Source organism: Alligator sinensis, unplaced genomic scaffold, assembly GCF_000455745.1.
Source record: "Alligator sinensis unplaced genomic scaffold, ASM45574v1 scaffold389_1, whole genome shotgun sequence".
Taxonomy (NCBI): domain Eukaryota; kingdom Metazoa; phylum Chordata; order Crocodylia; family Alligatoridae; genus Alligator; species Alligator sinensis.
The window spans coordinates 84015-99691 of NW_005841951.1; the positions used below are offsets into that span (position 1 = coordinate 84015).

At 38.4% G+C, this 15677-nt stretch overlaps 1 protein-coding gene across 4 annotated transcripts in view; it reads right to left on the reverse strand.

Moving 5' to 3' along the window:
* PSMD14 (proteasome 26S subunit, non-ATPase 14) overlaps positions 1–15677 on the reverse strand; it is a 68996-nt gene that overhangs the window by 30510 nt on the left and 22809 nt on the right. For all 4 annotated transcript variants that reach the window (XM_025199951.1, XM_006020334.3, XM_025199949.1 and 1 more), the window contains 2 exons: positions 502–573; positions 5–124 (listed from right to left, as the gene is read on the reverse strand). In XM_025199951.1, the coding sequence (XP_025055736.1) occupies positions 5–124; positions 502–573 (192 nt within the window). The remainder of the gene's footprint in view (positions 1–4; positions 125–501; positions 574–15677) is intronic.

The following is a 15677-nucleotide window of genomic DNA, read 5'->3' on the forward strand; positions in this document are numbered from 1 at the left end:
TCACCGTTCCTGACTGTGGCATAGCAAACACATCAATCACTCTCACAGTATAATCATCAACAAATTCTCCAAGCATCAGACCCATAACTTCCATAGGGACACCAGCACGGCCATGTTTCAACATCTGGAAATGAGACCAAAGTTATAACATAGATGTAGTTTACAGGTTTGCCTGGGAATTTTTTTTTCTGCTTCTATTGCAAGTCTTAGTTTTATTTTTTTCATTAGTTGACAGCTCATAATGTGATTTGAGAATATAATGCACTGTAAATGTGCTAAGAATTATAAATACAAAAAAATCATAAACCATTTAAATAAGTGAAGTACTTAAATAAGACTGAAGAATAGATTTAATTAAAAAAACAACAACATAATCTTATCAAAAACTAAGTAGTCAGCTCCACTGACCTTAAACAACAACTTCACTTTTTGGATGATCACAGATGTAATGCCCTGTTGTAGCCACAGTGCCATTTACAATAAATGTGTACAACTACTTACTTTCAGCAGTGCGAGGGAAGATATATAAACCTGTTCTGCTGTGTCCACGGCAGGAGCATCCGTAGGTGGCCCCTATGAAAGAGAATAAATTAAGGACTTTTCCCTCCATATTTATTATGCCTCATTTTCCAATTATTTGTTGTATTTTGCAAAATAATGTAAAACTTTAAAAATAATGTGGGCATAAACATGCTGCTATATGCAGTGAATCCATGGGTTGCAGAACTTACAATGAAGTATCATTTCCATATAACAATTTTCCACACAAACCAATCATCATCCAGTGGAAATTATCTAGTCTATCTAGTCAAAATCAATGCTCAATAATCTAAATTAGCTAGACAGAATCAGTCAAATAAAATAACCAATACTGCAGAGCGCACACCTGTTAGGCTACGAGTCAGATAAGTTTCCATTAGTCAGAGTTAAGTCTTGCAGCTAAGCTAACCTTCCTCAGCTGTAAACTATGGCCAGTTCTCCAATTAACTGTGCATTTCTTACAGTGGTGTGAATGTAAATGCTGCTGGGCTAGCATGATTAACTGGCACCAACACAAACAGCAATTTCCCTTTTGCTTCGGTGATTTTCAACTAAAGAAGACTTGCAGATAAAGGGCTACAGGAGCACTTTGCAGATACACTGGTACAGTGAGAGAAAAATGGACCTCCAATCCCTAGGTGAAAAAGCTGTGAACAAAATACTTTGCTCTTTGCCTTATGAATAGTTATTTGAAAATTAGCACAATTGTCCCAGGTGTGAATTATTAGCTGAGGCAGTATTGTATACTGCTGAAACAGGAAAAAAAAAGCAGAGCAAGAAATTTAAGAGGTAAAACTATACTCTTCTTGGGAAGTAAAGAACAAAATGTCCTTCTCTAAATAATCATACCTCAATCTATCCCATCCACCAGCCAAGCAACATTATGTTCACGCTACTTCATATATGCAGGGTCTGCAATGCATTCACAGCAAAAAGGAGAGACAGTGGCCCAAATTCTGTCCTTTCCGGTGCTATGCAAATGTGGAATAACCCCCAAAATAATTCTTTTCTGAACTCCAAAGGGAAATCCCAATCCTCAACAAGAAATTGGAAGACTGATACATATCTCTGTGTAGGTACACTCTGGAAGACACACGTAAGCAATCTGCATGACTATACATAAATTAATCAGCCAAATACTAGAGAGGTAAAGTAACTCCTGATCTACTATACAATGTAGAAGAATTTGGAACAACAGAACTCCCATATAAATCCAAACGAGACCCATTAACCAATTTATTAGGTATAAAGTGAAGTAAGTGATAACAAGCATTTACATCACCGTTTCTTTACATTTGGATAAGTATTTATCTGCTTTTATCTTGCACACAGACACGCTTTCTCTCTCCCCCACACCCTCCCCAGCAATAGCATGGTACATACATAACACAAAAAACTACATTTTCTTGGCCAAATAGTCTAATTCTGGTGACTTTCTCCAAGACACATTAATATGCTGCTGCTTCAGTTCTCCCACCTTTCCAGTCAAGTAGCAGACTACAACTCTCTCCTAAAGCTCTCAAACTCCCTCGCCTTCCAGACTGCTTTTGATATTGTTGACCATATCCTTTCAATTTGCTCTTCCTTCACCTCAAACTTCCAACTCTTTTCCTCTTTGTAGTCTGTAGGTGAGGATCTCAACTCATATAGTTTAAACTATCATCCTTAGATTTATGATTCACTAATACACCTTCAGTGTTTCTGCAATCAATCTAGAGTTGTTTTTCTCCCAATACTACATTTTTTTTTTTACATATCAGACACTTCCAAATAAATGCACCTTTTTTTGGAAGGCAGAATGTAGGGGGGGAAAAAAAAAAAAAGATTTTTCCAAAGGGTGTGTTCCTGAGCACCAGTCCAACATGCAACACACCGTCTCCCTGCGGGGTGTGGGGAAGAAGGAGAGACTAGAGGACTATGCTCTCTCCTGAGAAGTCATGGTATGTATAGACAGTCTCTGTTCCAGGAGAAACTCTCCTGGGAGTGATTTCACCAAAGTTGTTACTAGATTATTTTTCTTCTGGAGCAGCCATTTTTATCCTGAGAGAAAAATTCTCAACATCTGTATGCTCGTGGCTTCTCCTGGGAGAACAGTGACTCTCCCAAGAGAAACTGAATATCTGTATGAGACCTATGTTTCCAGAAGGACTTAATCTACCTGACATAAGGCTAGGCCCCTTGCTAGGGCAGTAGCAGGATTGCTATTTCTTTACTGTAAATAGTTTTTTACATAAGCTCCTGTAAACAATGAAGTGCTGTTGCCACCCACAAGCCTCATCAAGATACTACAGACTGCACGCAGCAGCTCATTTGCCCCTTTAGGCATAAGCTATCATGCTTAGGCTGTGAGAGGGTTAACATTAGACTCTGCCCCTTGGGGCTTACAGGGTCATAGAAAAATGGCAGCCATCTTGAAGCGAGAAGACGCTGTACTCTCATCACTGCCTACTGCCCCTTCTTCTCTTCTAGTGAAGAGAAAAAAAAAATAAAAATCAGTCCACCCCCTTAAGAGAGAAACCCCAATTTTGGAAGGCTGATTCTGAGGGGAAAAGATTCATGTGGCATCATGTGAATAAACACAGCACAATATGACCAAAACAGAACTATATATGTCATCCCTGCCAAAGTCCCCCTGGTTCTCTTACTTTCTTTGTCACTTGAACATCATCTCCATTTTCCCAGTCCCTCTGACATAAACCCTAAGGTACTATACACACCTTAAGACATCTCGCTTTAAGGAAAATTTCTTAGATACATCTGAGGTATATTTTGCCATATCTCAATTACATCCTATTAGTTCCTTAATGACACCTTCCCTACCTTACTCTAAGACTATCCTAAAGAGTCCATGAACAAACCTAAATGACATTCTTTCAAAAAAGTGCAGATTTATGTACTCACTTAGTTACTCCATGGCCAGATAGCACATTTCTGACACTTAGTACTTCCCTAGGAATGCCCAGATTCCCAAGGCAATTAAGCACATGCTTAGGTACTGTCTCAAACATGGATGCTTTCCTAAACTGGATGGAAAGAGGGGAATTCAGCCTGCCACACTCTTAATGTCTTCATTGCTCTTCAATGACAACTCTCCAATTTAGTGTGATTACATCAGAACTGCACAGTAAAGGACTTTTACAGCTTTGCTCTGTCATAGGAGGTCCCCATGAATGTAGTGCAAGTCTGTTTTGGCTTTTTTTTGCCATTATATTTCGTTGCAAAAAACTCATGTCTAACTTGCTGTGCACTAAAAATCTTTAAATATTGTAAGAGACTTATTGGTATAATTCTATGTAGTACCTCTTTCACTCTTTCTGCCCCAACATTAAAATCACATTCTTTTCTACTTCGGTTCCGATCTCTACACTTTGCATTAGTTTTGTTATCGGCGGTGTTCACAAATCCTCACAGTTTAGAATTTTGTGAATTATACCAACATGAATTTTATTCCCTTTTCTGGATCATTAAAAGACAGTAAGAATGGACCTAACACTAATTCCTGTGGTGCATTATATGACAGAATCACCACATATTACTACTACATATCTGAAGGTCTTCAACCAGCCAAAAATGTTCAGATTAATTTAATATGGATTAATTTTGGGAGAAGAAATTAATGAGGATCTATATATAAATGCTCCACTAGGCATAAGCATGTATAACATCCACTTGCCTTCCATCCACTAGTGTTTTTAATTATATCACTGGGTCTTGCATCATTTATGCTTAAAACCATGCTGTTTACAGCACATCATTCCTCTGTCTACCAGGCATGACTTTTTTTAATTAATTACTTATTCAACTACTGCAATAAGGGAAGTCAAGCTTATGGTATAGCAACTGCAAGCATCATCTTTCTGACAGCTGAATGAGCACTTAATCAAAGTGCAAGAGAAGTCTAATGAGTTGAATACTAAGTCTTTCCTTTCCAACTAATTCACCTTTCCAGCTTCACGACTTCTGAAAACAGCCACATAATGATACCATTTCACTGGTTTTAAACAAGATACCAGAGGATTACAAACTACTCTTCCTCACTCCATGAAGTCCTGTCTTACCTCTTTCGGACTCAGTTTCCACTCTTGATATTTTTAAATCAGCCTCCCATTTTATTTCACTCCCAGTCAAAAGGGGTTCTTTTTGTGAAGACTTCCACATTTATCTCAGCTGCCCATTTTTATTTCTATAAATTATAATAGTTCTTTAACTTACCACATACTTTATTCAACAAATGTGGTGGGGGTGACTGGTGCCTCCTGAGTCTGCAGGGGGGCACAATTTGTAGGTGGGCCTGGGGGCAGGCCAAAAGCCCCATATCCACTCCTATACTTCTGTGCTGCAGTTTAGTGTCAGCCCTTCCCCCCAAACATGCTGCTGGCCCACACAGCAAGAAAACTGCCCCGTCCTGAGCAGTGCCGAGTCGGTAGCCAATCTCGGGGGGGGGGGGGGGGGGGACGGGACACGTATCCCCCCTGTACCCCTGCTACCAGTCGCTTTGTGAAATGTGTTTACTTAATTTACATACTAAAACATCCATCCCTTCTGAAGAGCAGTTTAAAATAAGCTTCAAATAATATACTTAACAACTGTCTGATATGCTAAAAGCAAGTCACCCTTCCCCAAGTCTCACATAAGAAGGCCAGTTTATACAGAAGCATTAGCATCATGTCATTGTATTTAATGACAATTTCAGTTTATTCTGCACTTTTCCTTAAAAGATGCCCTGCATAGAAAACAAATAGGGGTGTGCATTTTCACTTTTTATAGGGAAACAGGGATTCCATTATTTTATACTTTCCTGTTAAGTTTTAACTTTAAACAGAACTCTATTTTTAAATGAATGCTTCACAACCAGAATCTGAAGGAACACAGTTCCCTTTGTGCAAAATTCTTCCAGATAGTAAAGAGGAAGATATGAAGTCAAATTCCTTCGATCTAGAGATATGGCCACTACACTAGCATATTCACTCAAGTAGATAGAACTACAATACAAATTTAAATTGTGTGCTTTGTCCCATTCCCACCGCATGTTTCAAAATAAGACAACCTACCCTTTTTATGATTTATAAGGGAGCAGACAGGATGTAAAAGTTAAGCGTCGTATTTGAAATAAGTTGTCTACCAATGGAAAACCTCACTAGCTTTAATAAAGGGGAAAATGTACTTGTAACTGCTACAGTTAGTTTTATAATACACATCTCCAGCAAAATTAAAGATGAACTGAGGAAAGAAAGGGGGTCTAGAGGGAGCTACTACTTTTTGCTTTGTTCCCTTGTTTGTGGGTTGCCAACCCCTCCTCTTGTCACCAACACCCTACAATAAATTTATTTAATTTCACATTAAAAAAAAAAAAAACTTGCCTTTTCTTATTTTTATTAATTCGAGAACTGAAGGATGAATGGGATGAAGACATTGCAAAATAAAATTTGAATAATCCTTTAATTCATTCCTTTATATATTAACAAGGAAATACAATAATTATGAGACCACAATGAAGAACTCTGTTCTAAAAATTAACAGCCAATACATATGGAAAGCAAAGCACCACTCTCCCCCCAATCCTAATCTCAAACTCTCTGGAAAAAAAAAGGGACTAGAAGCTTCTACTTCTAAATCATCTAAGTGTTAGTCAGAGAATGACCTGCCTGCAGGCCAGTCATCTCTCACAGAAGCATGACCTGGTTTCTTCTTCTTCTCCCGCCCCCCACCCCACAATAAAATGGCACCAGTTATTAGCAAAGTCAGGTTTATATTTAAAATTGTATACCATAAAGAAGCATTTTTCTTCTCATTTATTTTAGTGAAATAAAATTATCACCCTTTCAATAACGTTCTAAGGAGCAAGGATCATATATTCTAATCATCTGTTCATAAACTGAATTCCAAGGTTAAATTATACAAGAGATAATATTTTTCTTTCAGAGGGTTAAAACACGGTCCTGTATAAACTGTGACTTTTACTTGGGCAGCCCTTGTTGACTAAGTGTTAAAGGCATTTGCCATTATAACAGCATAGAAACTAACGCCTTAAAGTGTTATCTACTCAGGCCTTTTAGCAAATTTGTTAACACTTTTAGGTATATTACTCCACCTTTATCTTAGTGTGAACTGGTATCAATTATTTAGCCAATTTTATTGTGTTATTAAAATACCTGCTGATTAAATGTGAACTAAAGTGTCATTTTAGAGCACTGCTCTTCATTTGTACTATTTATTTTACATATATTTAAATAAGTACAAAAGTGGATTCAAGATTAATTATGATAGCAACTGTGAAAGTGAAATATTTCACAAATTGCGACACTTTCTATTGTTTAAATCAAACTTAAATACTGCTCTGTTGTCACATTAACTGAACAAAGGCTTTTTTATTTAAAAAAAAAAAAAAAAGTCTACCAGCCTAGCTTTCTCAGCAAAGAAACTGGATTTCACAAACAGGGGCAGCTGTGGAAAAAATGCAATGAGCTAAGATACTGATGTAAAACAAATTCTGTCTTTATTGGACCCCTTAATTTTAATACAAAAATATAAAAATCTGATGTAACCATCACCACCAATTCTTAAAATTGGTACCACTTAAAATACAAAACACTAGACAAGGATAAGCACATATACTCACTATAGTGTTTATTTCTCTCCCAGCAAGGTAAGAAAGAACCTTTTAATACTTTAATTTTGTGAGTATTAAACAACTAGTGTGAAAAACAAGCTGCATGTAAACTATTTCTACTGCCTCTGCTTCAATGACTAGCTGAGGCAACCTGTTATAGGAGGTGTTAATTGGCAATAGGAGTACAAGTCAGAAGCATGTTCCCCATCGTCCTAACCCAGCAAGGCTAGGTCATTAAAGTGGAAATGAATTCTTTCATGCCGACTTAACCCTTTGAGTACATAATTTCAGCTGTTACACCTAAAGACAATTGAGAGAGATTAATTTAAAACTTGTGTTACTTTCGAGTGTGAAAAAGTGTCGTTTCTTACTCCTCCTCCTCCTCCTGCAAAGAAATCCTCTAGACAACATTCACTATATGTTTATTATGCAGGAGAGAAAAATTTCTAGGATACAAATTAAATACCAACTATTGCAGAAGAAGAATTATTCTGTTTTATATATTAAAACTACTGCTGGAACAGTGAATATGTTAAATGGATTTGGAACTATTCTTTTTCCTAGATGTAAATCAAAAGACAGGTTCAGAAACAGAGATTGAAAGAGCACTGTAGATTATTACATTCTGAAGAAGCATAGTGTAAAAAAGATATACAGACAGGAGAAACTAATGATGGTACATGTGTTGTATATAACTGCATGTTTTTAAAAATAGAATCATATAAAAGTGCAATTGCACCCCTTTAAAAATCCCTTTGCTTCTGTTAGGGCATATTAAAATCTGATGATTAACTGACAGAAAACCCTAAGACTTCTTTACTGTAGTGACCTTGTTTCCATATTAAATTCCTATAATTAAAAATAAAGAAAAATCCAAGTAGGCTTAACTTTAAGAAAACAGTTTTTGCTATTATTTGACAAAAAAGGTGTTAGCGTACACCCAAATTAAAAATGAACATTTAGCCAGTAACATGGGTACAGCTTACTACCAGATTTCAGCAGTTCAAGTCATATTACAATACCCCAATACAAAGAAACTATAAACAAATTAAATATAGCCTTCTCACTGTAGTGGTGCATCTATGGATGAACATCGAATTAAGCAGCAGAAGACTTTAAGGAAAAGCAAATTTCAGAAGTTGAAACCAGCATGCTGAATAATAATATGATCAGTTGTTTAGAATTTTTATTTTGCAAATACTTAATCATCAGTAAGTCCACTTGTAGAAGTTAGAGCTGTGCCAAAACCATGTACAGATTTAGGTCCATATTTCCAATGCTTATAAATAAAAGCACATATTATATAACTGTATGACCAGCTAAGTTTCAACAGACACACTATATTTATAATATAGTATCTCATTGGCCTATACATCGGGGGAAAAAATACAACATACCCTTTAAAGTATATTGACCTTCCAACTGGAACACTGAATATTAGGAAACTGTAAAACTTGTTATAAGAAAAAAACATGTAAGAAAATCCAGTAGTTCAAAATGGATTTCCACCAAACTGTCAATTCCTTTGCAAAAAGGCATTTGATTAATCCACATGAACCTGTACATCAAAATGAAACTTATGTAAAATACTAATTTTGGAAGCTTTAGGAATAAATGGTGCCATGCACCAGCCATCTAGTACAGCAAGATTATTGGGGGTGGGAGGAGAGGGAGGGAGAAGGCAAAATTATTTTCTGCAGCATAGTGGCAACGTGTCCTAACACGCTTCACCCCTCTGTAGGCATTCTTGGGTCTGCAGTCTCCAGTGTGCTTGAGACGCCACTAGGGATGACCCTGCGGTGGCTCACCAGCACACTTCTGGTTTTGAAGAACGCAAACAGGAGCAGGTGGGCAGGGCAAGCTGATGCACACCACCAGCGCGGCTTACACTGCAGAAATATTGTGCAAAAATCTGTCCAGATGTGACGGTTAACCTGTTTCAAGATGGTAGTTCAGCTTATATAGGATACTTCTATCAGTATAGCTACACTTTTAAGAATATTATTAACATTTTCCCAAAAGTTAATCAAGATTAACAAAAATTAAAAGCTCCTGTGAGGAAACCGCACATTCAAAATAATCAAGTCAAACCTTACAGCAGTGTCAAAAGAGGAAAGATTGGCTACGTCTACACGAGATGCTGATTGTGCAGTAGCTTGCGACTACTGTGAGGTAGCATCACGTGGCAGGAAGTGCGACGTGAGGCTACTGCACAGTAGTAACGTGCTACTGCACAATCAGCATCATGAAAAAAAAAAAAAAAGTCACCTGGCAACACTACTGCGCAGTAACTCTGGTTACTGCACAGTCATTTAGTACTTGTTTATACAAGTACTAAACAACTGTGCAGCAACGACTGTGCAGCCAGCATCTCGTGTAGACGCAGCTACAATAAAAGAAGACTAGAAATGGAAATTGCCAACAAAGTAAGTGGGTTAGAACAGTGGTGCTGAACTTTTTGGTCCCATGGACCAGAAGAACGGATTGAACCTTAGCAGCACCACCCCTTCATGTCAAGATTTGGCCCCGAGACCCCCAAAGATCTAGAAATTTGGCAGCAGGGAAGCAGTATCAACAGTCCCCTACCACCAAATTTCCAGACCTATGGGGAACCCTGTAGGCCGAATGACACTGTGCTGCAGGTCAGATCTGATATGTGGGCTGAGGGCTGAGCATCCGTGGTTTAGGCTGCTGGCCACAATCCGTCTGTGGAAAGATCCTTTGTTTCTGTCGTCATCTTTGTGCAAGAGTCAGTTTTAAGACAATAGAGTACCCATTTAAATAAGCATTTATTCACATCCCATACACCTTTATAGTTTAACGACATCTTACTCAGCTGATGGCCAAACTTGTTCTTTAGAATATATGTTAAAATGATCATCAGAATAACGTTTGTACTGTTTCCTGAGGACTGTGGCTCCTAAAGTTGCCAAAAAGGTTACACCAAGAGAACTGATGTTTAAAGCATCTGAAAAATTTAGTTATTTGAATGCTTTTCATTCTTTGTCAGTTTTAAATTACTGTTTCATGACCTTCTCACTGTAGTCTGAACACTAGGGGATGCAAGTGTCCAATCAGATTAAGCAATGACTTGATGCCTGTGGGATCAAACTTAATGTTGAAATTTGATCTCAGTACAATTTATTTTAAAGATGCTCACTCAGAACACTAATTAGTCTAATGATTTATAAGCAGAAACCTTATTGTCCACTAATAAAAAAATATATATCCGTAGTGAAAAACTAATATTACCCAAGATTTGTAATAAATACAAAACCATAAATTGTATGGTACAAACTAAAGTGTCTTTAAAAAAAAATAGAAATAAATGACCACCTGAACAAAGCCATTTCAAGTTCTCATTTTGTTCAAAATAAAAATTCAAGTGGTCATTATACATTCAAAGGAAAAGGACAGTAGATGAAGCACTACTGAAGCTGACCAATTCAATTAAATTAGGATGGCATTAAAGCCATAAATAGCTAAGACTTTGTTTCATCTTCACCCCTTCAACGATGCTGTAATTGTCTTAAGAAACCTACCACATTTATTCAAATATAACATGAGGTTCCTTCCCCCCTTGCCCCCTCCCCAATCACCGTGGGGAAAAAAGCCGCAGCTAAATCTCAGAAGAACCAGCCAGGGGCAGGCGGCAACTCACATGGCAAAAGGAGTGGTGGGGCAGAACAGGAACAGGCATGGTGGGGGGACAGAGGGATAAGCAGCAGGCACAGGCATGTGGAAGGCAGCAGAGGAGAGGATGGGGGGCAAGCTGCAGGGAGGCAGGCACAGGCATGGGACAGCAAGGGTAGAGGTGGGCAAGCAGGAAAGGCAAGGATTTGGCTCCTCACTTTTTTCCTACCCCCCAACTTTTCCCACCATAGTAGTGGGGGGACAGGGATGAATTTAAGATGACCCACCCACAATAGTTAGATTCTATAAATGAAAAATTATAACAAATCTATAATTTTCCACGTATAGAAACTAATTATTGTCGAAGATGGCTTTTAAGTTCCAAGTAGTCTTGGATTCTGGTAAATACAGTATTTTTTCATCCTCAAAACATTGCAAAATCTGGAGTTAAAGTTCCACTTAAGAAGTCAAATCATCTAACCAATTACCAGTTCATAGTGGCAATTTACAAAGTTCCAGTATTTCTGCCTTTTACATACCTTCCTTGCTGCATAAAGGAATTTGGATTTCATTTATCCAAGATAAGCATCAGAACCTCAGTGGGAAGATTCATGGTCTATAATCATATATTTATCCAGAACTTCTGGAAATTAACTTTTCCCTTCTCTAGATATAGAATTTTGTCAACTACCCACCAAATCATGTTCTGTACAGCTAAAGAATTTGTATTAAAAAATACAAAGTATTTAACCAAAAAGGATCACGCCCTTGTACTAGATGAAGTACAGTGTCCCTACTCTAAAGGATTTGCAGGTGGACACAGAAAGTAAAGTCAATGTATCAGCAGATTCTAAGGTTACTGCAAAAAAGATGCAGCTTTAGGAAGATTTGGAAAGAGACGCTCTGCTAAAAGGAACGTGAAAAAAAGAAAGATATACCAAGATGTGATACCCAGAGCAAGACAAATTTAGGAGAAATTCAGAAAGTAGAACTAAAAGGAAGAAATAAAATTCATAACATTAAAATAAATGCTTCCTTAGCTGGTTCTGATGGGTTCTAACCTATTCAATGTGCACATCTACAGAGATTTTCATTTTTGATCACTCCACTGTGCTAAAACTCTCTTTCATGGATAATATTTATTTCTAACATAGGGAAGTGAAACATTATAGTATGCTGCAATACACCACTTCTCACAGTTTCACCTCTTGAGATGGATCAGAAGCATACAACCTGGGGATTTATTTTGGCTCAAAGTTTCCCATAAAAATTAGCATAAAGGACTGTAGACATTTAATAGCAGCATGTGTGGCAGGTATTTCTTTCAGAGAGATTACCACACATGTCAGTTAAACCTGCCCAAGTGTGAAAAAATTGAAGGGGTGTGCAAGCAGTGGATCATGGCTCTGCTCCAGCTTCAGACCATGCTGTCACTGCCACAAGATCCCGGACTGGAGCAGCTTCCTGCCCAACCACACACCCTGCCACCACTGGTGGGGCTGGTCTTCATGGAAACCCTGACCCTGCCATCACGGCTGGGGTCTCCATGGAAACCGGCCACAGGTGATGTGGGCAGAGGCTGCTGGGAAATTGAGCCCAGCTACTGGCTAGATCCATCATTTTGCCCACCCCTGAGTTAGGGAGTCTTACTATAAAATAAAAACAAATAAAAGAATAAATTAAAAAAAAAAAACCCAGGGGATATAAGCTCCAGTGGTCATTGTGTCAGACTTGCTGTGCAATCCTGGGCAAGCCATTTACCCCTAGTTCTGTGTTTCTGTCATTAAAGGGGTATGAGCAATATTGATTTTTACTAGTTTAAAAGAATTTGGATGGAAGAGGCTATAAAAATATTAATACAATACTAATGCATGACTCTCCTACATTAGCTGCAATCCATATCCTCTGCTGCAATACGTAGAATATCTCTTAGCAGGTATGAAGAGAAAGGGGCTGCTGCAATACGTAGAATATCTCTTAGAAGGAATGAAGAGAAAGGGGCGGGCAAGGAAGGAAGGAAGGAAAGAAGGAAGGTCAGAGAAGAATATAACTCAAGTTATGAGAAATATGGGCCAGGATGGGGAAGGCAGCAGCAATAACTTATCCATGGGTTATAAATTACAATAATTAATTTATATTCTTTTAAAAGGACGTGAGTTGATGAGCATTAATTTAGATACAGTGGTGTTGACTAAAGATACAGCCACCCTACCACATTCCCAGAACATCCAATGAAATCAATAAATATTTCCTACTAGGTGTTCAATTATATTTGTGCTAAGACCTCCATATGTAAGCCAGAACCCAGAGGCCTTCTAGAGGCAGAAAGACTTAAAATAAATTACATCAAAGATGTCAAAGATTTGGCCCACATAATCCTACCATCTAGCCTGTGGTGGTACCTATAGGACTTGGACTGGACCAGAATGTCAAATGCAGGGAATACTATGCCCACGGGGCACACTGAATGTGGCACCCAAGCCAAACCTGCCACATGTGCTGGATCAAGTGCATGAGGCTGGTCTGAGAGAGTCTGGTCTGTGGGCCAGATTGGGCCAATGTCACTCACTTGTCCTTCAGGCCTCAATGGGTTTGACAGCCTTGACTTATACTAATGAACAACATAAAGGAAACTTATATTTAATTTGCTAATTGGGAGGGATCTACAGTGAACCTCACCCTCTGCCTCCCAGATCAATAACTCTCTCTGAATCCCAGAAAAATGTTTAAACCCTACATTGGCTAGATCACTTAATTAAACAGAACTTTAAATTAGTGGCAGGTCTCCCAAGTTCCTTTGGTGCCATAGACTTTATAAATGGGATCAGTGTGTTCTAAAAAACATGATAATACAAGGGAAAAAGGTTCCATAGCATCAAGCAGTGCAATGCTTGAAACCTCATAATCAAAGTGACAGTTTTCAAGTGCCATTTACAATGCCCTAATCTGGAAACATCCCAGCTAACCCATCTGATCAACAATTTCACAGATGGAAGCACTTGATGGCTAATTGGCAAGTCCATTATTCAAATAAAATAGCTATCTGCACTTTTATTTTTTATTTTTCAAGTCAAGGTGTAAACACTCCATATACGACAGGTCAACCTGCAAAAATTGGATTATCTTTCCCTCAATCCTTCCCCAAAATGTGTTATTTTAAAGCATATAATCAGTGTAATTTTTTAAAATTTACTGCTGTGAAGTAGTTGTCTGCATAAAAAGATGGTGAGCAGTCAAAACTCCTTTTTTGTTTTTCCTCCCCCTCCTTCCCTTAATTCCATTGAAGTAAAGACTGGTCGTTTAAGGGCAATACAAGTACATTTATACTATGACCTCACTCCTCTGTAAAACAGCATGTTGTTTAAGTGCTATATTTAACAAAAAGAAACCTTAAAGTGTTACTCTCTCTCTAGATGTGATCAGAGGAGAGACTGGATGGGATGTCAGTACAGATAACACACCTTCACTGGCTTTAGCATTCTGAAGCCTTATACCCAAGGTGGCACCAACAGAGTCTTTTAACTGAAAACAGTCTTTGTGCTCTCTGATCTAGCACTCATTACAACTGCCTAAAAGCAAGGGTTGCCAAACATACAGTTTGTGGCCTGGAACCATCCCACAGAACCGTCCGTTCCATTTGGCCCATCAGGATACCAGAAGCTGGTGAGTGGGACTACAGGGCACTGCCTCCCACCACACAATCCACGACCCCTGCACTCTGATATACAAAGCTGTCAACAGCAGATGAAGTGAGTGAGGGATACAGTCCTTGCTTGCCCCAACACCACTGGACCCACACAGCTGTTGTGATCCCACTCATCCAGCCTGGGAGGTGCCCCAGTGGTCTGGATGTGGCCCAGGGAGAGTTTGACACCCCTGGTCTAAAGCGTACATATACAAAATAGTAACTCCATTATCAACCAAATATTCCACCCATTGTGTTCCGAGTGAAAGGGTATTGTTCCGAGGTTGAAGTGATGTTGTAGCCATATTGGTGCAGGAAACAGATGAGACACAAGGATCTTTTGGCGACTTAAATAAATAAAAATATTGGACCAACTGTATAGTTGGAATATTAAATAAGTTTTTGGGCACAAATTGCCCTTGCCTCTCAGTACTGTTTCAAAAAAGTCTACAGGCATGCTTTTGCCTCACATGCCATACCCTTCTCCCTCCCCAATCTACAGTGTGTCCCCACTTCCTGACTTATAGGAGCTTGCATAAAAAGCAAAATGAAGCACTAGAATACTAATCAGCTTTGCTACCGGTAAAATTCGCCAAAGGGAAAACCAGAGTGATGGAAAAGGCCAACCAGGAAAGAATGATTAAGTGGTAGAAGTAAACCACCAAAGAGGAACATTAGAGTAGAAATTCCTACCAAAGAGCTACTTGTCATCTCAAGTAGGATACTGTCTCAAGAAGATCTAATTAAGAAATGAAGTGTTGACTCACTTGATCTACAGAGGAGAAAATGAAAGTAGGAAGGTGGGTGAGGGGGCAGGGGGAGGAGGGAAAGTAGGCCTGTGTTTAGAACATTAAAATGCTGCCCTCTTTTATCACTAATGCATGTTAGATAAGAAAGATCAATTCTCTTTTTCTGAAGATAGCCAAGTAATGAGCAATTCAAAAGCTTGAAGCAAATTCAGTTTTGGAACATTTTCTTCTCTTCTTCTTGCCATATTGTCTCTTAAATACAAACTTGAAAAATTTACTAAGATGCTCCTTTATTTCTCTTACTTTGATTACAATGCATCTGTACTGTACATTTAGAGTAGCCGCACACTATCCTATGCTTCCACTATACATCACTATGGCTTTCAGGATACATTTGTTGAAATATTCATGTAGAATCTTTTAAGAGATGCTAAATTTACATCCACAAAAGGTAAGATTC